The following is a 22,528-nucleotide window of genomic DNA, read 5'->3' as shown; positions in this document are numbered from 1 at the left end:
GTTGATAGGGACAATTTTAGTGAGTGATGCTGGTGGGGACAGTTCTGGTGAGTGATGCTGGTGGGGGCGATTTTGGTGACCGTGTTGGTGAGGACAATTTCGGTGCCGAGTGCTGGGGACAGTTTTAGTGACTGATGCTGCCGCTGGGGACAATTTTGGGACTAGTGCCGGTAGGGACAATTTTAGTGCCCGCTGCTGCTGGGGTCGTTTGTCCTTGTCCCCACCTCTCCATCCCGGTGCCTCGGGGATGCTCGGGCAGGATCCACGGGAGGGCGATGGGGACCCCGCGCTGTCCCCTGTGCCCGCAGCTCCCCCCGCGGCGGGCGGGTCCCGGGCAGAGGGAGGAAGAGGAGGAGGAGGAGTTGTTGCGGGCGGGCATCCCGGGCAGCGCTCCCGGCTGGGGCAGAGCAGGTGAAGGCTCGGAGGAGAGAGATGGAGGGGCTGAGCCAGCGCTGGTCGCTGCTGCTCCCCCCCGGGCAGGGCTGCCCGAGGCCCGGGAGGGGCACCCTGGTGCTGGTAAGTGTGGGGGGAACCCTTGGGTGCAGCCAGGGCTGGCACCGAGTTTGGGATGAGGGGGGGATGAAAGGGTGGGAGGGATGGGGGTGACCCGCTGGGAAAGGGGGTGGATGAGAAGCAAAGTCTGGCGGTGCCTCTGGGGATACCTTTGTAAGGGGAGCTCTGGAAAAAAACGAAACGAACCAAAAACAAAAGCAAAAATAAAAAAACAAAAACAATGCACAAAAAAAAGGGAAAAAAAAAAAAAAATAAAAAAATAAAAAAGGGGGGAAAAAAAGGAAAAAAAAAAAAAAAGGAAAAATAAAAAAAGGAAAAATAAAAAAAAAAAAAAGGGGCGGGGAGGGGGGACAAAAAATTCCTGCAAGAGGAATGTGTTCCCAGCCACTGCAGAGAGCAAAGATATAATCCCTCAGGAGGTTTTTTTCCACTTGGGATGAGGAAGATCATAGTACACTCCAGACTGCCACAAGTTGTGTGATGGGGTTGTGTTTATATATATATATATATATGTTTTTATTTTTTTTTATATACATAACCTCATCAAAACCAGGCAAAAAGTATTAACATGGTAATTTCAAACCCTAAAGCTGTTTCACTTTGCCAAAGCCAAAACAAATCTCCCCGGGGACTTCTCCTCTCTGGACTCAGCTGTCATTTTGCTGGTCAGAGCTTTTCAGTGAAATACTTGGAACCTCACAGCAGGTTTTTCAGTTTTGTTCACTTCAGCATTTTGGCAGCCTTGAGTTTATTGGGCTGAGCAGATAGGAATGGTGAAGATTTGCTCCTTCACTTTCACACCATCCTTGGCAAATATGATTATTCTGAGAAAGAAAAAAAAAAAAAAGGGGGGGGGGAGGGAGGGGACTTTCATCTTTCTTTTCAGAAAAAAACAACCAAAAAAACCCCACAAACAAACCAACCAACCAAAATTAAACCCCAAAAGGGTGGTCACAGTTGTAGCAATGTTCAATCAGAAATGCTTCAGGGGATTTCCTTATCACATGCACAAACATCATCTAAAATGATTAAGGATTACCCTGCTGAACAGGTGGGATTTCTTGTTTTATTTTGTTGGGTTGTTTTTGGTTTTTTTTTGCCCTGAGCAGGGGACATGATTACATTCTAATCTGGAGAAATAGATACACCAGCATATCCCTGTCTGCCTTCTAACTCTCTGAGTAGCTTCTGGGATTTGTTGCATGATATTTGTTAAATGGCTTAGTGGGAAAAAGAGCACAGAAGGAGCTCTGAAAATTATGATGAGAAACCTTGTTATAAAAAAGAGTATTCCTTCAAATGGACTGGAAAAGAGGAGACAACAAATATAGCACATCAGTCATTTTCCAAATGGAAAAATGTTCCCATCTCTTTGGTGACAAGTGTGACTTTTTAATTCAGTCTTTTAAAAAAAAAATCTACAACTCTGACATTGGCCCCTATAGTGGGAGGTTTTGAGGTTTTTCCAGAGGAAAAAGGAGGTTGGGAGCAAGGGAGAAAAAGGAATATACTCTTAGTCTTGTAAGCATTTTTTTTATCACTGTGGTTGAAGAAGGGCCAGATGCTGTTTGTTTCAGAAACAAAAGACAAAGAGCAGAGCAGCTGTGCAGCCAGTGAACACTGCAGCCTGGGTAGGGGCACCATCCTTCAGCTATTCCTCAGCACTCCCAATTAACCCCAGCAACCTCCCCACTGGGATAATTACAGATTTCCATGTTCATGTGTTTATGGCATGTGAGTACAGAGCAGTTCTTGCCAGGACCAGCATCTAATGTACAGCACACCCAACTTGTGCCACTGCACTCTCAGGCCACAGAGACAGAATTTTTGTTTTCTGCAGCCCAGCTGGACAGAGACAGCCCTGGGCTGTGTCCATTAGGATTTCCATGCCTGGAAGGACCCGATGTCACTATCCTGATGGTATCAGATAATTAATTCATTGCCAGCATTGCAGTTTTATCCCCCTTTGCTTGCTATGGGTGTCTGCATCACAGCCTGGCTGGGCTGCAAAGCATCTCTCAGCAGAAGCCAGTGACCATCCCAGGCAGACAGGATGAAAGCTCTCCAGGTCCCAGTACAGACTCCAGGCTTCCCATGGCTCCAAGTCCTACATCAGACTTCATCCTGAATCTGTTTCCCTCCTCCTACCTGTAATACTTCTCCTTTCCTCATCCCCAGGGAAGCAGAGGCTCCTGTGCCCATCATTTCCCAGAGGGATGGAGATGTTGTGCACAGCCAAAGGATGGGTGCAGGAAAAAAGATGGGATTGGTGTAGGAGCCACACCTGGTGGTTCCCTTCTTGCCCCTTTTTCCAATAGAAATGCAATTTAACAAGGGCAGTCAGTGACTTCCCTCCTTATTCTTCTTTGGAAAACCAGCCCAGGGTGCTGAGGTGCAGGGTAGGATCTGAAACCCCCAGGGTGGGACCTCCTGCAGCAGAGATCTGGGTCCCTTTGGACAGATACAACCTCAAAAAACTCAAAACCCACTCCTGCCCTGAGCACTTGGCACAGAAGGGGTCTGACCCCACTAGAGGGGAAGGAATCTCCCAGTGGGGCAAATTCCACTGGAATCACAGCTGCTGCTCCTGGGACATTGCAAGAAAAGAAGCCTGGAGATTTTTCTGGAGCCACAGCCCCTGTAAATGCTTAGTTTCACAAAAAAAGCAGGATTTCACCTCCCCCCATCACTCACAGAGTTTTCATTTCAGGTGCTGACTCTGTCCCTGCTGATGTACCCAGTGCTGAGGGGTTTTGCTCTGCAGCTGCACTCTGCCTTCACGGGCAGCTACATCCCTGGCACCCTCTCCATCGCCTTCATCAGCTGCCTCAACCAGCAGATTGCCAAGGACATTGCAAGGTACCAAGGCACTTCCCTTGCTTGTCTGCTGGGACTGTGCAGAAACAGCTTCCCCTCTCCCTGGAGAGGAACTTTGCTCCTCTCTGCTCTGCACTTCCACCCTCACCCTTCTCCTTTCCTCTCTCTTTCCCTCTCCCTGCCACGTAGCCACTTACCAGGAGCTGTGCTGTCTGGAAGCCATCTGAGAGTTGCTTCTGAGGTCAAACCACAGCAAGATCAAGCCAGGGCTCAGTTTGTTCCACTGCTTTGCTCTTTTGAGCCTTGTTTTAAAGCCGTGGCCCTAAAAGGTTGGGTCCTCAGATGGACTAAGCCCAGCTCCATGTTCTCTGATCTCCCACAGTTTCTCTTCTTCCCTAAAAAAAAAAAAAAAAAAAAAAGTGATAATAATGCCAGGAGAGCTGTTTATAAAGAGGGACAAAGCACAGTGATGTGGAAATAAATAAAAGGCAGAAGTGATTCACAGCAAGCCCAGAACAGGCACCTGGGAGGTCCCACCTGGGAGCCCACACCACTTCAGGGAATGAGATCTTTACCTGGATTCTTTTTTGCCTCTCCTTTTATGTACGACATGCTTTGCATGCAGACTTTTTTTTTCACATATCTGTCAGTCCCTGCCTCAATAGATGGTTTGTTCAAAGGACTGAAACTGTGTTGACTGGGGAAATGTTTATGATGGACCATTCCATTTCCTGCAACACCTCTTGCCCTGTTTCCCCTGCTCCTTGCCAAAACTCTGTCTTCTGTCAAGTGTTCCCAAAGAGACATTCAAGAAGTGACAGGCTGCTGAAAGGGATTTTGTGTCACCTTAAATACTGCAACTGTATTGAGAAATTCAAATAGAATAATATCTGTACCGTTTGATGTCTTCTGGAAAAAAAAGTAACTCTACATGGCTGGTGAAAAGAGCCCTCAGTCCCTCAAAATGCTTCATCTGAACAGCTTTGCAAGTGTTTTCCATGCTTTGTTCTTACCTTGCAGGGAAGGGGGAGGAAATCAATCACTCCCCATTGCTGACACATATGCACTACAGTTGCTGGTGTAATAATTCCTTTGTCCTGGAATTTGGATGAATGAGCCATTGTTGTAAGGGATGACACACGTCTTCCACACTGATTTTCCCACTCAGTTTTCCTGGTGCTGGCCTGGCTATTCTTCCTTTGCATTCCTGGGTGGAGCCCTCACTTTGATGGATCAAACTGCAAGGGATTTTTCTGGTTCTTCAGGAAGAGGAGCTCAGGGTCTGTGGCAGCAGATTTGCTTCTGGGAAAATGTAGCATCCAGCTTGTTTGTTGCATCAGGTCTCTACCCAGTCTGTCTATATTATTATTAATTTTAAATCCTTAGAAGAAACCCCAAAGCCACAGGGGAGCTCTGGTGTCCCCTCTGGGCTGGGCAGTGTGGTCCCTGCCCCCCCACCCAACTCAGCAGCTCCATTAAAGCAGTTCTGCCTTAGACTTTTCCAGGTATTTTTCTTTGCTTTTCTGCCTATTAATATTTCATCTCTTTCAACTCAGATCTTATCAGGCAGGGACAAAGAAACAGACATCAAATACCCAACCCAGAGGTGTCATGTATTCTGCAGATGTTTTTCCACAGATCATGTTCAGCTCCTTACAACGTTTCCCATCCCTGTGGTTCCTAGAACAAAGCTCAGGATCTCAGTCAGGATCACAGTTTATTGGGATGGAGCAGAAGCAATTAGGAAGGTACTCACCCAAATCAAAAGGTTCCTGCACTGAAGTGACTTGGAAGTTGCAGGCAGCAAAAACCAAAGGATTCCTGCCATGTGTGGGACATGATGAGCCCAGCAGGGATACCTCCACTCACACTGCTGCCATTTGTTGGTCTGCAGATTAACTCAAGATGCTCTGCAGGCAGTAAATGCCTCTGCCTGGCTGCAGATGCTGAGAGGAAACAAGGCAGAGGCTCCTCAGATGGCTGAGCTCTCAGGCCATAGCTCCCCTGACCCCCCCAGAGCAGAGGGAAGCCCATCCCTGTCCCTTTGCTGTGATCCTGACACCTGATCCCAGGAGTTAACTGGGTCCAGGCACTGGTTCTCCAGTGAGGGGATAATGGGGAAGGGCATCCCTGCTCCCAGCACCCGGGCTGCTCCCCATCCCTCCCTGCCCTGCCACAGAGGAGAGCACCTTTCCTCCTGCTCCTGTTTGCAAGGGATAAACTTCTACAAAGGGACAGAAAAAGCAGGGCTGGAGATGAAGCTGAGGGAGGTGCCAGCAGGGCCCAGGACTCCTGATGGGTCAGGGGGTGATGCAGACACCCGTGGGCACCCTGGCTGGGGTGGCTTCAGGTCACAGCCCTGGGGGAGGTACCTCTTGTGCTCCTTCTCCTCACCCTCAGGGGCACCCTGGTTTGTTTTGTAATCATCTCCAGTCTTTACCATACTCCGGATGCCAGGACAATCAATTTTTAACTTGCTCTAAACCAAGAGAAAAAAAAAAAAAAGAAAAAAAAAAAAAAGAAAAAGAAAAGAAAAAAGAATCCTGGGGAGGAGCAGAAGTTAAGAGGAACAGTTCTAATTCTTTAGCTCACTAAGGGTTAATTTTTCCATGTTGTTGAGCTGAGCCTTCCCATATCTAACAACTCCTGCCTCCTCTGCAGTTCAAGGTCATCTAGAAGTTAAATCTTTCCACTGCCAAAGCACTGGGTACAAAGAAGTGCCTGGTGAGGGCAGTGCTAGAGAAACCCAACAGGTGAAATAACCCCTACAGGACCTTGACCAGAACTGCCTGCCAGAGGGATGGGGCTGCCAGCTCTGCCAGAAGGGCCCAGCCACTGCTGTGGTCAGAAAACAACACACTTGACCTAATTCTTGAAAAAAAAATATACCCTGAGCTTGCTTCAGTCCTCTTTAATCACCCAAATATCACTTCTGCAGCTCTGCAGTAACAAATGAGGCCACAGCGAAAGGAGGCAGCCAGAGGGAAGGAATTTATCTGGGCTTCAGATTTTTAGGACTTTTTGGGCAGAAAAACCTTGATGCTGGAAATTTAGCAAACTCCCCATTTAGTCTGCTGTGCCAGGAAGAGGCACAGTTTGACAGCATGACTACAGGACAGGGAGACAAAACCCTTTGGCATCCATCCCAGCCCTGGTCCTCGCAGCCCTATGGCTCAGTCCCTGCCCTGATGTCCCCAAGGTGACACTGGGACAGGACTGACATGGGGCAGGGTCCTTGCACCATGCAAAGCACAGGTCCCAGCTGCTGCTCCAGACACACCAAACCTTCCTTCCTGGAAGGGAGGGACATGGGGGATGCTCCAGAGCTGTGCCAGGAGGACCTGAGCTGAAGCAGCTCCAGCTGGAGGGCACCCAGGGGAATAATAAACCCCAATAATTAACTGCTCCATCTCCAACGTCAAAGCTGGTGCTGGCAGTCAGGGGCAGCACAAGGGGATGTTCCTGTGGTTGGGGACAAGCCAGCAAGCTGGGGACAGTCACTAACTCCCCTCCTGTCACCCCCAGGGCCATCATGGATAAGAAGCTGGCTGCCTATGTGAACATCCTGCCCAAGAGCTTGGCCTTGTAAGTCAGGGTGAATAAACCCCAGGGTGAATAAACCCCAGGGTGAATGTACCCCAGGGTGAATGTACCCCGGGGTGAATGTACCCCGGGGTGAATGTACCCCGGGGTGAATGTACCCCGGGGTGAATGTACCCCGGGGTGAATAAACCTCAGGGTGAACATTCTCCCAGGGAAGAGGTGAACCCCAGGCTCCCAGGGGAGGGGAGGAAGTGATGGGCACCCTGCAGCCCCAGGAGGTGGAGGAAGAGTTTCCAGAAGGCTGGGGCTGGAGCTGCTGAGCTAGGGCAGAGCCAGTAACCCCCTTTTTCCCCATCTTCCCTCCCAGCCCCCACGGGCAGGGCAGGGATGCTCATACACAGCCCCTGCCTTGGGGCTCCCTTTGGTTTCTCCTCTGTGCCCTGCTCAGGGGACAACCCCACAACCTCCCCGAGTGCCTCCATGCACAGGGACCCAGCCTGCAGATGAAATCACCGTGGCCTTCTGTCAACACAAATGTTTTGTAAAGAGCATCTCTGACTCATGAGAAATACATCCCCTCTCCTGCAGCGAAAAGAGGGAAAAAGAGACCACACCATGGCCCCTGCAGCCACCAGCCCTCAGCTGATGCTTGGAGTGGGGCCACCACCCCAGTCCAAGCTCCTTTGCCCTGCCAAACCCTCCCCAGGCAGCTCTCTTGAGGGTCTGGTCCCTAAATCCCCACGGGTATAGCAAATTTTGGGGGCCAGTGGTGCTTCTCGAGCACCATTTTGTAAAGGAAAAGGTGCAGAGAGCACCGAGCAGGGAAACTGAACCCCTCCTGGGGGCATGGGCATGGCTGCACCCAGAGCTGGGGTTGCTGATGCTTCTTTTCTTTTAAATCCAGGTATTTCTGGAAAGGGGAACTGGAAGAATCCACTGAAATATTGCTGGTAAGGGACAATTCTCCCTGTCATGAAAACCTCTGGCTGAAAGTGGCTGCAAGGTGGTTTGGGGACAGTGGCATCAACTTGCCCAAGATTTGGGACAGGGCCCAGGGAACCCAAGCACCCCCCTGCAGGCAGGGCAGGGGGTGGCAGCCTGACCTGGCCCCATGGACCACAGGGGACATCCCCTGGGAAAAAGCCCAGGAAAGTCCCCTCCTGCACCACTGGGCACCAGCTGGGCTAAGTAGGTGCTGGGGAACTGGGCATACAGGATGGTTCTGTCCCTTTCTCCCCTTGTTTTTGATTGATTTTGTTGTGTTTTTTTTTTTTCCCTCTCCACAGTTAGTGCAAACAAGGACATCCAAAATAAGTGAACTGTCCAACTATGTCAGGTGAGGCTCTGGCTCTGTGGGTTTCCCATCCCAGGTATGCTGGCAGCTCATGCTCAGGCTTTGGGAATCAGTTCCTTCAGCCCATTCCCCCCCCAGGGAGACCTGGCCCTTGTGATCCAGCAAAAAAGAAAAAAACAAAAAAAGCCAAAAACCAAACCCTGATAGCTTCAGCAAAACTCCAGGTTGGCAGGAACAGCAGCTGCTGTGCTTCATCCCGGGTGGGAGGAGGGATTCTCCTTCTCCTGACTCAAGGTTATTCCTGGGCTGCCTCCTGGCAGGATTTCCTGCATTTCCCCAGCACTGAGCTCAGGCAGCTTTGGGCCAGGGCCCCTGGCAGTCAGCTGCTGCCTGTGGTAAACCCCAAACTTGAAGGAAAATTCTCACGTGGCAAAAAAGAAGATGTGGGTGCTTTGAAGTCAGCAGAGAGCATGGGGCAGGGCTGGAGCAGAGCCCTCTGCTCCCCTGGATCTGTTCTGCTGCAGGGCTGGTGCTGACACTGTTCCTCTGGGTCTGTTTCCACTTTAGATCCATCCATCCCTTTGAAATTCCTGAAATCATCAGCCTGCCTATTGACCAAGGGAACCCTCTGTACCTCAAGTGGATAGAGGAAAGTGTCCCACAGGACTAACTGCAGAGAGCAAGAAGCCCCTGGCTTTTTGGGGAGCCCAGGAGAACCCCCACAGGCAGGGAGGGAGTTTGTATCTTTACAGATAACACGGAAACCTGGGACTGGGAATTTGGTCTGAGCTCCAAACATCCTCCCCTGGGCCCAACCCTCTGCTCCAGGGAGCACTGAGCAGCCTGGAGGTGGTGGAGGCTGAAGCAGGGAAGAGTTACTCACCCCAGCACCGACCAAGAGGATCCACAGTGATGCTCATGCCAGGACACTGCAGTGTTTGGAGGATACCTCAGGCCCCCAGAACAAGTGCCAGCTGGGAGCCATGGCCCCTGTGTCCCCACAGAGAGCACCTGGAGCCCCCCTGCAGCACCCATCACAGCATCCTGCTCCCTCTCCTCCTGCTTCCCCAGCCTGGAGGCAGCAGGATGGTGATGGGCACCCCCAGACATGCTGGCTCACACCCCCCTCCTGCTGTCACACAACGTGCTGCTTCCACTCATACAAAAACCCAAGAAAACAGCAAACTTGAGCCAACACTGCAAGCATTTATCAGACACTGAGCCTGCCCTGCCTGCTGAGCCAGGCACCGGTCACTGCCACCCAGGGCCACCGTGTGCCAGCAGGACATCACCCTGCCCACACCTCAGCCCTGGCTTGTTGCCCATCACCTTGTAAGATGCTGATAGTTCTAATTAAATGGGACATAACTTCTGGAAAAACACTGAGTTAAGTGGCTGGGAAGGGAACAAACAGGACTGGTTCTGACCTGGGCAGGTTCCCATGTCACGGGTTGCAGGTGCAGCACCTTCAGGGAGCTGGGCAGGGGGAAGGGCTCAGGGGGGGTTTGCAGCCTCTCCCCCTACCCCATGCAGGGGGATCCTCCCCTGGATCCCATTTCCTCACCTGGGCCTCATGGAGCAGCAGCCCAGGGAGATCTGTAGGCAGAGAGCTGGGCCAGAGGTAGGATGGGAAAGGGCTATGGGTGCAGAACAGAGAAGAGGGAAGAGCTCTGAAGAAATGTTCCTAAGAAACAGGGGGTACCAGCTAGGCACCTGGTCTGCCAAAAAGGAACAAAGCCCATGAGGTGAGCATCAGCATCCCCAAATTATGCTTTGTTTAGCCCTGTCAGGGTCACCTTGTGCCATGCACAAGTTGGAGACCAAGATGAAGATGATGGGGGTGACTGGGACCTCAGGACAGCCCCTCACTACAAAACTCATCACTGCAGGGGATGTCCCTGTCCCTTGCTGTCCCCCCACACCCCTGAGCTGTCCCCACACTCACCCCTTTGCACCCTTCTGCCATTCTTGTGCTTCACAGCAGCATCTCTCCAGGGAGGGGCACATCCCACCCTGCCACAGACCATGACCCAGTGGTACCAGCTGCACTGTGGAGGGCACTGGGAGCACACACTGACCCCCACTGCCCAACCTCAGTAATCCTGACACTACAAAGAACCAGTGATGTGGGAAAAAACGACTTTTTAATTGTACATTAAACATATTAATTACAACCTGGGTGTAACAAGAGTTGGTTATTGCAAGCAGCAACCTGAACTCATAAATCTTCAGAAGGTGCATGGAGTCATTATAATCTCTATTACAGCTAATGCAAAATATACTCTGCAACAAAAATACTTATAAAGGCTCCACATTCAGTTCTCTGCAGGAGGAGAGGGACCAGAGAGGGAGAGAGACCAGGGCTACACGTTGTGGGTGCTCCCACATTGGAACATCCCATGGGAATAACCCCACTGGACCCTGGCACAGCTCTTGGCAGCCCCCATCCCCCCAGGCAGCAACTCACACAAGAAAAAGGGCTTCACAGGCACTGCTGAAAGGGAAATACTTCAGGTAACCCTTTGGTGACAAAGCTGAGAGGCAGCAGAAGGAGTGACCAAGTGCTCAGGCTCCCAGGATGGGCAGCAGAACAGCCCAGACCCAGCCCACACAGGCACAACCCCAGGTGTCACCTGTGTTGTCACTTGTCACCAGCAAAGGCCTGGTGGCTGCTAGAGGAATGAGAACAATGCCAACCCCCCCTTCACCATCTTATTTTAGCAGTAGCTGAAGCAGTTTGTTTCTAGGGACCACGCTTTGGCCTCTGGTTTGCAGGTGTCACCTGCTCCCCTGGGCTGATTACACCAAAGAATTTGAAGTACTTTCCAACAGACAACCCCTATAGTTCTACACCACCACCCCACCAGCAGATCTCACAAGAACACATGGGCCCACACAGCCCCCCTGGCACTGCCCACCCTCTGTGACCCCCTGGTGGGACAGTCACAGCAGTGACAGGGGAGAGACAAGGAGGATAGCATTAAAAATATATAGTTCTCTCTTAGAAAAAAATATGTCTGATGATATCAATTTATTTTTTTTTTTAAAAAAAAAGACAACTGCTTTGCTCCTGAACACCCTGGCAGTATTGCTTTAGTTAAAGGAGGAGACAAACCAACCCCACGCACTCACACAACTCAACATCACTGCAGTAAGAAAGGGCAGAGATGCCCCAGCAAGGCACAGCCACAAGGCCACGGGGATGGCCACAGGGACCCTGGTACAGCCCCCACCCTATGCCCCTGCTGCCCTCCTCAGCCTTTGGCTGCTGAGGATGAGGATTCCTGCAGGAATAAAGGCTTGGGGCTCCAGTCTGTGAAATGGCTGAGGTGGTTTTAAGGCAAGGGTGTAACTTTTGGCTGATCTCTTCCAAGACCATGATTGTCAGAAGAAGAAGAAGAAGAAGAACCAAAGCTGGTGTATCAACCTCACCCCTTCCAGGAACAGGGATGAGAGCAAGCACATACATCTGCCCTGCAGCCATGGGAGCTGGCTGCACATGGGCTCTTTATGGGGCATTTTCCCCTCATTTAAAACAACCCCCATTCTTTTAATGAATGGAGGAAAAACCCTTCACCCCCCATCTCCCATGGGTGTAGGGAGGGGCTGTGAAAGCGTGGGGAGGGGGCTGCTTTGTGAGACAGCAGCAGAAGCCCCTCGAGGCTGCTCTGCAAGGCTTGGATATGGGGATGAGTCAGGGACAATGCCAGCACAACATCCCCCTGTGTCAGGGTGCCCACCACGCCGGGAAGACCCTCCTGGGAATGCCAGCCCTGCTCCTGCCACCACCCTGATGGCACCAGGGGCTCGACCAAAGGCTCCATCAGAAAGCTCAGCCGGGCCACACTCTTTGCAAACACAGAAACAACGGAATAAAACTGCTCTAATAAAAGAAATCCAGCGGCCTGGACAGCTGATGGGGACAGTGACAGCTCGGGTGCTGTGGCCACCCCCAGGGAGCCATCCCCAGCTGGCACCTCCCAAGCATGGAGGGGTCCAGCCCTCCCTGTGGGGTCAGCATCCCTCCTCCCTCCCCGGGGCTCCCCATCATCCCAACCTCCGCTGCTTTGGCACTGAGAGGTCTGGGGGCTGTCAGGGCTCAGCAGGGGGTTGTGCCTTCCCACTCCACCAGGTACTGCACCTTCCCCTCCAGTGTCACCCTCCGTGCCAGCACTTGGTACTTCTCCCCACAGACCAACCTGCCCGCCGCCCCGAAGTAGCTGCTGATGGAGGACTTGAGGTGGGAGAGGGAGGAATCGTCCTCGCTGATGCTCTCCAAGGTGTGGCTGTCGATGCCGTCATCCGGCGGGCGCTCGGGACCCTCGTGGGTGCCCCCAGGTGGGTGCCCACCCCCCTCCTGCCCTCCTCTCCTCATGGACCCCACCGAGCCATAGGTCGGTGCTGCCAACTTGCGCTTGCGGCTGCCCAGGGTCCTGTGGCTGCTGGGACAAAGGAGGGGTCAGGGTAGCACCCCAAAAGGTGCCCCCCCACACCCCACCTGTGAGCCTGGAGGGAGCACACCAGGAATTTGGGAGAGCCCAGCAAGCACCCAGCCCTGACCCAGCACCATGCAGGGACCCCCAGACTGTTCTGGGAAGAAAAGCTCCCTGGTGTGGGACAGCCCCGGGGCAGGACACGAGGGAGCTGTGGGGGCAGAGCCCCTTTTCCCCTGGCCGTGCCACCAGAACCCCCCTAGGAGGGACAAGAGGCACAGCCCTCACCTGGACTTGTAGGAAAGGCTTGTGGTGGCTGAGCCTGAGGTGCTGGTGGCATCCGTGGAGTCCACGTCTGACAGGAAAGTCTGTCCCGAGCTGGCACTGGGGACAGGAGGCAGTGTCACCCCCAGCCTGGTACAAGGGACATCACAGGTCCTCACCCCCAGCCCAGCCACACAGACCTTTTGAGGCTCTGAATTTCATCCAGCGTGAAGTCAAAGATGCTGGCCAGGTGGTGGTTGGTGCTCCAGGCTGAGGTGAAGTCACTCTGTGCCACCAAAAACAAAGGGACACTCATCCCTGCCACATCAGCACCACCAGACCCCCCCACAGCCCCTGGGAAGTGGGCCGGGCACAGAGCATCTGCCAAACCCAGGGCATGGGATGGAGGTCTCCCTGCCAGGAGGAGCAGAGGAACCTCAGGGGGAGCCACAGGGATGGGATGGGAGGAGATGGGATGGGAGGAGATGGGATGGGAGGAGATGGGATGGGAGGAGATGGGATGGGAGGAGATGGGATGGGAGGAGATGGGATGGGAGGAGATGGGATGGGAGGAGATGGGATGGGAGGAGATGGGATGGGAGGAGATGGGATGGGAGGACAAGGGATGGGAGGACAAGGGATGGGAGGACAAGGGATGGGAGGACAAGGGATGGGAGGACAAGGGATGGGAGGACAAGGGCGGGGAGGACAAGGGCGGGGAGGACAAGGGCGGGGAGGACAAGGGCGGGGAGGACAAGGGCGGGGAGGACAAGGGCGGGGAGGACAAGGGCGGGGAGGACAAGGGCGGGGAGGACAAGGGCGGGGAGGACAAGGGCGGGGAGGACAAGGGCGGGGAGGACAAGGGCGGGGAGGACAAGGGCGGGGAGGACAAGGGCGGGGAGGACAAGGGCGGGGAGGACAAGGGCGGGGAGGACAAGGGCGGGGAGGACAAGGGCGGGGAGGACAAGGGCGGGGAGGACAAGGGCGGGGAGGACAAGGGCGGGGAGGACAAGGGCGGGGAGGACAAGGGCGGGGAGGACAAGGGCGGGGAGGACAAGGGCGGGGAGGACAAGGGCGGGGAGGACAAGGGCGGGGAGGGGAGGTGGTGGGATCAGTGGAGAGAAGAGGGGATGGGAGGGGCTGGGGAGGGGAAGAAGCCTGGGGAGGGGAAGAAGCCTGGGGAGGGGAAGAAGCCTGGGGAGGGGAAGAAGCCTGGGGAGGGGAAGAAGCCTGGGGAGGGGAGGGTTATGGAAGCTCTCTGTCCCACCGAGCTGCTGGAGCCCAGAGGGTGGTCAGGCAGAGGAGGGATGAGAGACTCACACTGGGAATTGCATCCTCCAGCAGGAACTTTGTCCTCTTACGCCGTGCTGCCCGACGCTTCTGCTGCTGGAGCTGCCGTGGCAGGAGGCTGCAAAGCCAGGGGGGGTGAAGCTGGCAGACCCCCAGAGGAGCATGGCAGGGAGGGGGGAGCCACGGTGAATTTGGCCTCTCACCTATCTTTATGGATATATTTGCTTTTCCCCCCTTTCTTCAGCTCGCAGGAGCCCCCCTCCCCCCCGCCAGGGGCTCTCTCGGGCAGCACTTTGCTGGGGGGGGTCGGGGGGACGCGGATCCGCAGGCGGAAGATGCATTTCTTCTTCTTGATCTCCTTCCCACACAGGAACCTGGCAGGCCAAAGGGGAGAAACACCCCCTCAGCTGCAGGGGGGGGGGTGTCACAGGAGCACCCTGCACCCCTCCATCTCCCTCACCAGGGTCTCACCTGCTCTTGTAGCTGTTGAGGGCGTTGAGGAGGTGGGGACCACGCTTGGAGATGGGGGTGCCCGTTAGCTGCGGGAGAGGTGGGGTCAGGAAGGGCTTGGTGCCCACCACCCTTATGCAATAACTAAAGAGGGGAACCCCAGCTCCAGGTTTCAGCTTCTGCCCGAGGTCAGGGGGCTGGGGATGCCCAAGTCAGAAACCCCCCAGGTTTGGCTTCAGACACCACCACCGGTGCAGGAGCAGGAGACATCCGCAGGGAACTGATCCCTCCTGACACACACCCAACACGCCTCAGCTTCAGCACTTTGTCCAGGCTTAGCTCCAACAGGGAAAGGTCTCAGGTTGAGCACCCACCAAAGGGAAATCCCAGAGCAGGAGTGAATTTTGAGCAGGAGTTGCCCAGGCTGAGTGCTGCATGAGCCCGGGTTTTGCCGAGATGCCTGAGCTCACCAGAGAGGGGCTGACAGTGACACTACCAGAGAGGGGCTGACAGTGGCACTGCCAACATGTGGGCACATCCCTTCCCACCCTTCACTCCTCCCTCAACCCCCCTGGGCCCCTCAGTTCTGTCCAGAACCCCTGCCCAAGGGCTGACACCACTGGGAGTGGTGGATCTGGTCCCTCCAAGCTGAGGTTTTGGGGCCAGCTGGCCATGACAGTGACTTTAACACCCCCAGCACCACCTCTCCCTCCCTGCAGCAGCTCTCCAGCCCAAGCTCCAGTTGTTTGTTTTTACCTTTCCAAGCTGCAGTGGGTCCCAGTGATGGTTCACAAAGGCCAAGATCTCCTCAAAGTCAAAGTACTTCTTCTTGCTCTGTACACCCAGGTTGTAAAGGGCAAGATGGACAACATCCACCCTGTGGGAGCAAAGGGGGTCAGAGGGTCAGCAGACCACCCTCTCCCTGGCAGAATGGTGCTCACCACGATGCTCAGCTCTGTGAGTGCAGCCCCTGCCCAAAAAATTCCTCAGTGGAAGCCAAGACCACCCCCACAGCCCACAGGGGAAGCAACCCTGGCCTGGACACACAGCCCAGGGGATGCTGCCATGGCCAGGAGAGCATCCCCTGAGCTTTGGGGAGGGGATGGATACTGCCTGCAGCTGGGACAAACCCCAAGTGCCAAGACCCCTAAGCCCAGGAACTGGAAGACATGCATTCCCAGGATAAATGCCCAGTTTCCCAGCTTTTTAATAAGCCCCAGCCATGCTCTTGCTGCAGTTAGTTTTGGGAGCTGGACAGCTCTTATTCACTTGAAAATACACTGTCTATTTCCACAACCCACTCTATCCTGCGGGATTTTAATTTTCTCTGAACGTGAAAGCCAAGCCACATATCCTGAAGGATTTCCCTTATTCTTCTTCCAGCCTCCAGCACTGAGCTGCTTGGAGCCACTGTCCCACACGTCCCACACGGCTGAGCACAGGGGGAAGAGCAGGGGAAAGCTGGGCTGCTCGCTCTGCTCAGAGCTTTCCTAAAGTGCTTTCAGACCAGCAAAGTTCCCTAGAAGGTCCCATTTGTATTTAATCACAGAATTGGGTGGCTTGTCACCTGATTGCTTTTTGCAGTTATCTTCTCAGGTATGGCTGAACCACCCCATGGCCACCCCTGGGCCTCCCAAAGGAGCCGGGGTTGTCTCTTACCATCTCAAGGGCAGGCGCTTGATGTATTCAGGTCCCTGGTTGCACACAGAGCAGAAAAACACATAGAACCTGGAAAACATCAGGAAGGGGAGTGCTGGGGGTGGGGGTCACCCCTTGCAGAGCCTGGGGACAGGTCAGGGTGAGGAGAGCACAGCTGGCAGGAGCAGGGCTCTGCGGGATGGGGACACCCGTCTGCCCTTGGGGTGGCTGATCCTTAGGATGTCACAGCCAGGCTGAGGACTTGCAGACTGGAGACACGTGAGAGTAGAAGCCCCCCAAGTAAGGCAGCCCTGACACCCAGCAGCAGCCCAGCAAATCTGGAAGGGACATACCGGTCTCCAAACATCATGGGGTCACTGAGGCACTGGGTGCAGGCTTCATGGAACCACTGCCGGCAGCGGTAGCACTGCAGCATCTTCAGGTACCACCTGGGAAGGGAGAGGACGTGGGTGGTGGTGAGGGCAGCGTGTGGTGAGGGCAGAAACTGCCCTGACCCCCTCCCGGGCACAGATCCCCCCCAGCCAGGGAAAGTCTGACCCTAACTTATATTTTCCACAGCTAAAGAGGTGTGAGCAGTGCCACCCGCAGCGAGCAGGGACCTGGATGGCAGAGGCAGCAAAACTGCCAGTCCCAGGGCAATGCCCTGCAAGCTGGGGACTGCTCTCTTAGGAGAAAAAACTCCCTGACCTGATCCTACCTGCCTTGGTGAATGCTTTTCCCCACAAAACCAAACACAACAACCCTCCTGGCAGGCAGGGGCTTACTCGCCAGGGCCCCCACAGTAGCAGTAGCACTGCTGCTGGTTGGTGCGGTGCGGGGAGTCCCACTCCAGGAGGTCGGGGTTGTAGGACAGCACCATCTTGACAGCTTGCAGCGTCCTGGCAATGGCTCCCTTCTTCAGGGCACCCCCCTTCTGCGGGACCGAGGGGATGGGGGTCAGCACGGCCCACCCAGGGGATCACATCCTGCACCGCTGAGCCAGGGGTGGGCAGCCCGTGGTGCTGGTGACCCGTGACCCCCGGGCAGCGTCACTCACCCGCACGGCCAGGGCAAAGATGCAGCGGCGGCAGAACCACGGTGTCCCCAGGGGGCCCTCGCCACCGCTGGCCACCGGGATGTGGCACTGCTGGTGATAACCTGTGGGAGGGCTGGGGGTCAGGGACACCAGGCTGGCCAGGCCCAGGCCCAGGCCCTCACACCACCCCCCCCTGGGGTGATGGACCCACACTCACCCAGCCCACACTTCCCACAGATGAGGATTTCGTTGGTGGGGCCCGACGTCTTCCCCAGGCAGATGTTGCACTTGGGCTCCTCCCCAGGGACACCAGCTGTGGGACAGGGAGATGGCAGAGATGGAGACACCAGACACAGCCACCTCTGCAGTGCTGGGAAGGATCCCCCAGGGAGGTGGCAGGAAGGGAGGATGGGCCAGCACTCACCATGCTGGATGTCCTTCCAGAGGACCCAGTACTTGGAGTTGTCCTCAAATGTGACCAGGCAGCTCTGCTTGGAGCCACTCACCTGCAGTCAGAGAGAGAGAAGAACCACCAAGCATCAGCTCCCATTCCCAGGACTTCCCCTTTCTCCCAGGTGACCACAGGAGGTTGGGTTTGGGATGGGATACTTCAAGGTAGGATATCGGCCCAAAATATGATGACCAAAAATGCATTACAGCCCAGGCCAGCACCTCTCTGAACCACAAGCCAACACAAGAAACAGCACTAGCTACACCCTGGGTGCCCACCTTACCCTTTTGGGTGCCCACCTTACCCTTTTGGGTGCCCACCTTACCCTTTTGATCTTCCCGAGGTAATAGAGCCCATCAGTCCAGCGGCACAGCACGTACTGCCCCTCTGTCAGCTTCACCATCAGCTCCCTGCAGCTGCTGCCCCTCCACACCGAGGTGTTGGGGGGTGCCTGCTGGGCACGGCCAGCAGCTGTGTAGACATCCCGGATGATGGGGTTGAGCTTGGTGGTCTCCATCAGTAGAGCCTGGAGGGGACACACACACACACTTGTCACCCTGCCCTTGTACCGTGACACCCATCAGCCCGGAATGGCATTCCAGAGGGTTTTGCCCAGAAGCACAGAGCCGGGGGCTGTTGCAAGCCCACCAGTGGGGTGCTCATGACCTGCAAAATAAGCACGATTGAGCCGAGTTCATCCTCGGGTAATTTAATTGTAATTAGAGGGAGCAGCCGCAATCTTTGCCATCCTTGAGCAGGACTGAATTAACTCGCCTCCCCACCCCTCTCCCGCCTCGGCTCCTGCATCACGAAGCGGCGAGACACGGGGACACGGCACAGCCCCGCACAGCTCAGCCTCGGGAAGGGGCACCGGAGGGGGGGAACAGCTTGCAATTTCACGTCATCTTTAATTCACGATTTCCTGGCAGTTTCACGAGCTCCCAAACCCACGGGGCCGCCCCGGGAGCGACGAGGAGGCGGCAGCAGCAGCAGCACAGGCAGCGGGTGGCACCCGGCAGCCGCGTCCCGAGCTCCCCAGGCAGACGGTGACAGCCCCAGCCCGCGCTGCCGCCCCCGACCCGCAGCAGAAAAACAACCGAAAAAGTTACTTTCCTTCCCAGCTTTGCTCTCCGGTCACCGCAACACGCGTGACCCAACCCCACGGACCCCCCGGTGTCGCCAGCCCTGCCCGGGCGGGCGGGTCACGACACTCCCAGGGACACAGGGACAGTCGGGACGGGCAGGACCATCGGGCTTACGGTAAACCGTTTGCGACCAAAAAAAAAAAACCAAACAAAAAATCCCGCAACCAAACCAGAAGCAAACCACAAACCCCCACGAACTGTTGCGGGACGGGGCTGGCAGAACCGCAGCACCAAGTGCCACCGAGCTGCGAAGTGCCAGCACCGCCGGCTCGGAGCTTCGCGTCGGGAAAGCGGCGGTGGAGGGGCTGGAGGAGAGACACGACCCCCGCCGCTCCCCACCGGTCCGGTAGAACCTTCCCCCGCTCCGAGCAACGGGACCCACCGGGCAGGGCGGGCGGGGGTCCCCGGGGTCGGTGGCACCTGCCGAGGGCAGCCCCGGGAGCGGCCCCGCCACCATTGGCTCATTCAAAGGCGCCTCGGAGCCCGCCCGCCCCCGGCCCCTTCCCGCCGCTTCTCCCACCCTCGCCCCGGGTTCACCCCCCGGCGCTGCCCTTACCGCTGCCCTCGCTGCTGCCGCCGGGCCAGGTCAGCTCCCGCCCGCCCGGGGCCCGCGGAGGGGGCCGTCCGCCATATTCCCGCGCTTCCCCCCGCGCCTTCCGCCGCTTTGACGTCCCCATTATGCAATTAGCGCCGGGCCGCCCCCGCCGCCTCCCACGGCCCGCGGAGCCTCGGGCTGGGGCGGCCCAGGGGGGGGAGCGGAGCGGAGCAGCCCCGGTGCAAGGGCTGGCAGGGAGCAGCAGCGGGGGTACCAGCTGCGGCCCCCCGGGGGGTAACTGCTGCCACCCCATGGGGTCCCTGCTGCTCCCCCCATGGGGTGCCAGCCTCTGCCCTACACGGGTACCACCATCTCACCCCCAAGCCCCTCCAGGGCACCCTGTATCCTCACATGCACCATCACCCCACCCACCCGTCAGCACCCACGTATATGGGGTTCCCCAAAAGCACCCAGAGACAGCCGTGCTCCCACTGTCACCCTGTGCCACGCAGAGGTGGCTGCAGCCAGGAAAGGGCACCCCCAGGTCCCCCTGGGTGGGGTGCAGGCAGGGGTGCCCTGTGTGCACGGTGTTGCCCCATGCAAGGGAACAACCTGTGCTCGTCGGGATTCCTGGAAACGGGGGTTGCCTTTCTCTGAATTGCAGCAGAAAAAAACCAATCGCTGCAAAAATGCTTCAGTCAGTGCCAAGAAGAAATCTTAAGGTTTTGATGTTTGCTGGAAAATGCTGCCAAAAAAAAAAAAAAAAAAAAAAAAATTCAGGGCTGCTCAAGCTGTTGAGAGCTGGTTCCCGGTGTAGGGTCTGGGCCAGGCGCATGCAGAGTCACTTTGAATTTTATTGCCTGTAATTGATGAGCTCTGGGGTGGCTTCCCCCACTCTGGGCCTCGCAGCACACCTGCAAAAACCTTGCACTGCAAGTGTGCAGCTCCCCTGGGCACCAGCCATGGGTGGCACAGTGCTGAAATGTCTTTTAACACCTTGGTATAATTCTGTCATCTCAGAAATATATTTTTTTTAATCAAACCTTCCCGCAAAACATTGGAAGGGTGTCTTGAGGGTTCCTCACTGGCTCTTGGCAGGAGATGTGAACCTGATGGGAAATGGGGTTCCCTGAGTGATGGGTACCCAGAGGCTGTTCTCTTCACTTTGTGGTTCCCTGTGTGTAAGGAAAAGCCCAGCACAATGTGAAAACAGCTGCAGGAGGGAGCCCAACATGCCATGCCATGCTGTGCCATGCTGTGCCATGCTGTGCCATGCAGTGCCAAGCCACACCAGGCTGTGCCCACACCCAGCCTCTGGGCCCCTATTTGCAGCGGTTTCGGCAGCTGATAAAAAATGGCAGCTCGTTCCCTGGAGTTACCACCATCCTTTGGCTTCACCAGGGAACCTGACGCATCTTCAAAACAGTCCAACAACCCAACTCTGCAGTGAGTCACAGTGTCTTAGCCGTGACTCACCACAGGATTAAAATAACTCTTGCACCATAACTCTCCCCTGGACAAACACCGCTGCTCGCTGCGCTGCAGCTCGAGGTGCTGGGTTTGACCAACAGCAAACCCTCTGGTGCCCCTGTGGCGTGGTGTTCCCATCCCAGCCTGTCCTCCTCCTCCTTCTCCTTTTCCTCCTCCAGCTTCTCACACACACACCTGGGGAGCAGGGGGAGACGCTGGGGTTCCCCTTTCTTTGGCAGCGAGCACAGGATTGTGGTCCCCAGCAGCGCCTGTTGAGGTGCAGTGGTGGGACACAGCTGAGTGACTGGTTTCACACCAGTGGGGCTCCAGGGACGGCACTTGACACGCACTGCTGGGGACAGAGCACCCACCTGGCCCCACACTGACATGAATATTTTGGTGTTGTGCTCACAGCCCTGGGTGTCAGCCCTGGGTGCTTGGTGGGCAGCACCAGCCCCAGCTGCTGACCTGCTTGCTGTGCAAAGGAGCAAGGAAGGCCCTGGTTAGATCAAGCATTTAGAAGCAGGCTTCGAAAAGAACTGGATGAGACCCCTGGTGACAATATAAAGCTGAAGGACAGGAATCCTCCACCCAGCAGGGCTGCAAGGGCAGGTCCTGGTTGCTCCTGCCCTGCTATTGATTTCCCAAGCAAAACCAGCATCTCCGAAGCAATTTGAATGGAGCCCTGCTCAGCTGGCTGCTCTGACACCCCCAGTTTGTCCTTAAAAACTTTTCATTGCTTCATGGTGTTGGCAGAGGTGGAGAAGGTGTTTTGCAGCTCCCAAGAGGACAGAGCACCCCGGGGGAACCACGGCTCAGAGCTGCCCAGAGCTGCCTTTCTTTCTGCTTTGAAAACTGCCCAGAAATCAGGGAGCTTGTTTCTTTTCACAGCCACCTTCTTTCTTTGAAAACAGGAGCGGGAGGAGGGGCTGTATGTTGGCTTGTAGTCTTGGTAACGGGAGGAGGAATATTGAATGGAAACCCAGACACGAAGCTGCCGGGGACCCACAGGGTCTGCCCGGGCATCCGGCACCGGTTGCAGCCCCTCTGAGTGACACGGGGCTGTGGTGCAGAGGACACGAGGCCTCATGCAGCTCTGAGATGTTGGTCAAAACAATCCACAAGTGCCTATTTCCATCTGGAGATTCAGCTGGTAAAATACAACACATCCATGCCAAGAAAAGTAGCTACAAGCCAAGCAGCTTGAGGCTATTGACGTGGTTCTCTCTCTTGGCCAACGCTTCCTTCTGCTCCATGGGTCCCAACCACCTTTTCTCTGCACCCTCTGATTGACCTACACAACCAAGTTAAGCTTAAAGCAACTCCGTGCGTGGTTATGAGTTCTTTTTCTGTCCCAAGGAAGGGTTCAAAAGCTTAAAGTTTGTCTGTTTTGGTGGGGTTTTTTTTTCAGTTCTATTGGTCAATTTAAAAATATCTTAGCTTTCCCTACAAATTTTTCAATGATTATTTTAGACCATCATAGCTACAGAATCACTATGACTCTTTGCCAACCTAGTCATTAAACTTGGAGCAAACCATCCTGATTTAGCTCGCTAAAAATTTGATTTTTCTGCATCATTTGAATTGATCCAAACACATGAGAAATATCCCTTCAGCTGCTCATTTCCACAACAGAAGTGATTTGCTGG

At 55.3% G+C, this 22,528-nt stretch overlaps 2 protein-coding genes across 3 annotated transcripts; one reads left to right on the top strand and one right to left on the bottom strand.

Moving 5' to 3' along the window:
* Positions 1-364: 364 nt before the first annotated feature.
* CUTA (cutA divalent cation tolerance homolog) lies at positions 365-10,341 on the top strand. The gene is made up of 6 exons (XM_071766053.1): positions 365-516; positions 3,224-3,372; positions 6,856-6,915; positions 7,778-7,823; positions 8,160-8,209; positions 8,735-10,341. Exons 1-6 carry the CDS (start codon positions 433-435, stop codon positions 8,835-8,837), a joined length of 492 nt encoding a protein of 163 aa, XP_071622154.1. The 5' UTR covers positions 365-432; the 3' UTR covers positions 8,838-10,341.
* On the bottom strand, positions 10,295-19,522 carry PHF19 (PHD finger protein 19). Of its 2 annotated transcripts, none has more exons than XM_071766052.1 (15): positions 19,431-19,522; positions 18,055-18,255; positions 17,703-17,784; positions 17,496-17,591; positions 17,300-17,400; positions 17,028-17,176; positions 16,596-16,691; positions 16,264-16,332; positions 15,361-15,481; positions 14,626-14,693; positions 14,358-14,528; positions 14,185-14,272; positions 13,065-13,150; positions 12,889-12,984; positions 10,295-12,606 (listed from the first exon to the last, which is right to left on the bottom strand). In XM_071766052.1, exons 2-15 carry the CDS (start codon positions 18,244-18,246, stop codon positions 12,267-12,269), a joined length of 1,755 nt encoding a protein of 584 aa, XP_071622153.1. In that variant the 5' UTR covers positions 18,247-18,255; positions 19,431-19,522; the 3' UTR covers positions 10,295-12,266. The 2 variants fall into 2 exon arrangements, with proteins under 2 accessions (XP_071622153.1, XP_071622152.1); XM_071766051.1 differs by having other exon boundaries at positions 12,166-12,609; positions 19,431-19,514.
* Between the last annotated feature and the right edge of the window lie 3,006 nt (positions 19,523-22,528).

The sequence above is a fragment of the Heliangelus exortis genome, chromosome 22 (genome assembly GCF_036169615.1).
Source record: "Heliangelus exortis chromosome 22, bHelExo1.hap1, whole genome shotgun sequence".
Classification (NCBI taxonomy): Eukaryota; Metazoa; Chordata; class Aves; order Apodiformes; family Trochilidae; genus Heliangelus; species Heliangelus exortis.
Note: the sequence above shows the minus strand (reverse complement) of the source record. Positions and strands in the feature narration are given on the sequence as shown.

Coding starts and splice junctions, on each gene's coding strand:
- CUTA (XM_071766053.1), top strand. CDS start 433: ATGGAGGGGCTGAGCCAGCGCTGGTCGCTGCTGCTCCCCCCCGGGCAG. Junction 6,916..7,777: donor CTGCCCAAGAGCTTGGCCTT/GTAAGTCAGGGT, acceptor TTTTAAATCCAG/GTATTTCTGGAAAGGGGAAC. Junction 8,210..8,734: donor GAACTGTCCAACTATGTCAG/GTGAGGCTCTGG, acceptor TTTCCACTTTAG/ATCCATCCATCCCTTTGAAA.
- PHF19 (XM_071766051.1), bottom strand. CDS start 18,246: ATGGAGACCACCAAGCTCAACCCCATCATCCGGGATGTCTACACAGCT. Junction 17,401..17,495: donor CTGTGGGAAGTGTGGGCTGG/GTGAGTGTGGGT, acceptor GCCCTCCCACAG/GTTATCACCAGCAGTGCCAC. Junction 13,151..14,184: donor TGGAGGATGCAATTCCCAGT/GTGAGTCTCTCA, acceptor TTGGTGGCACAG/AGTGACTTCACCTCAGCCTG.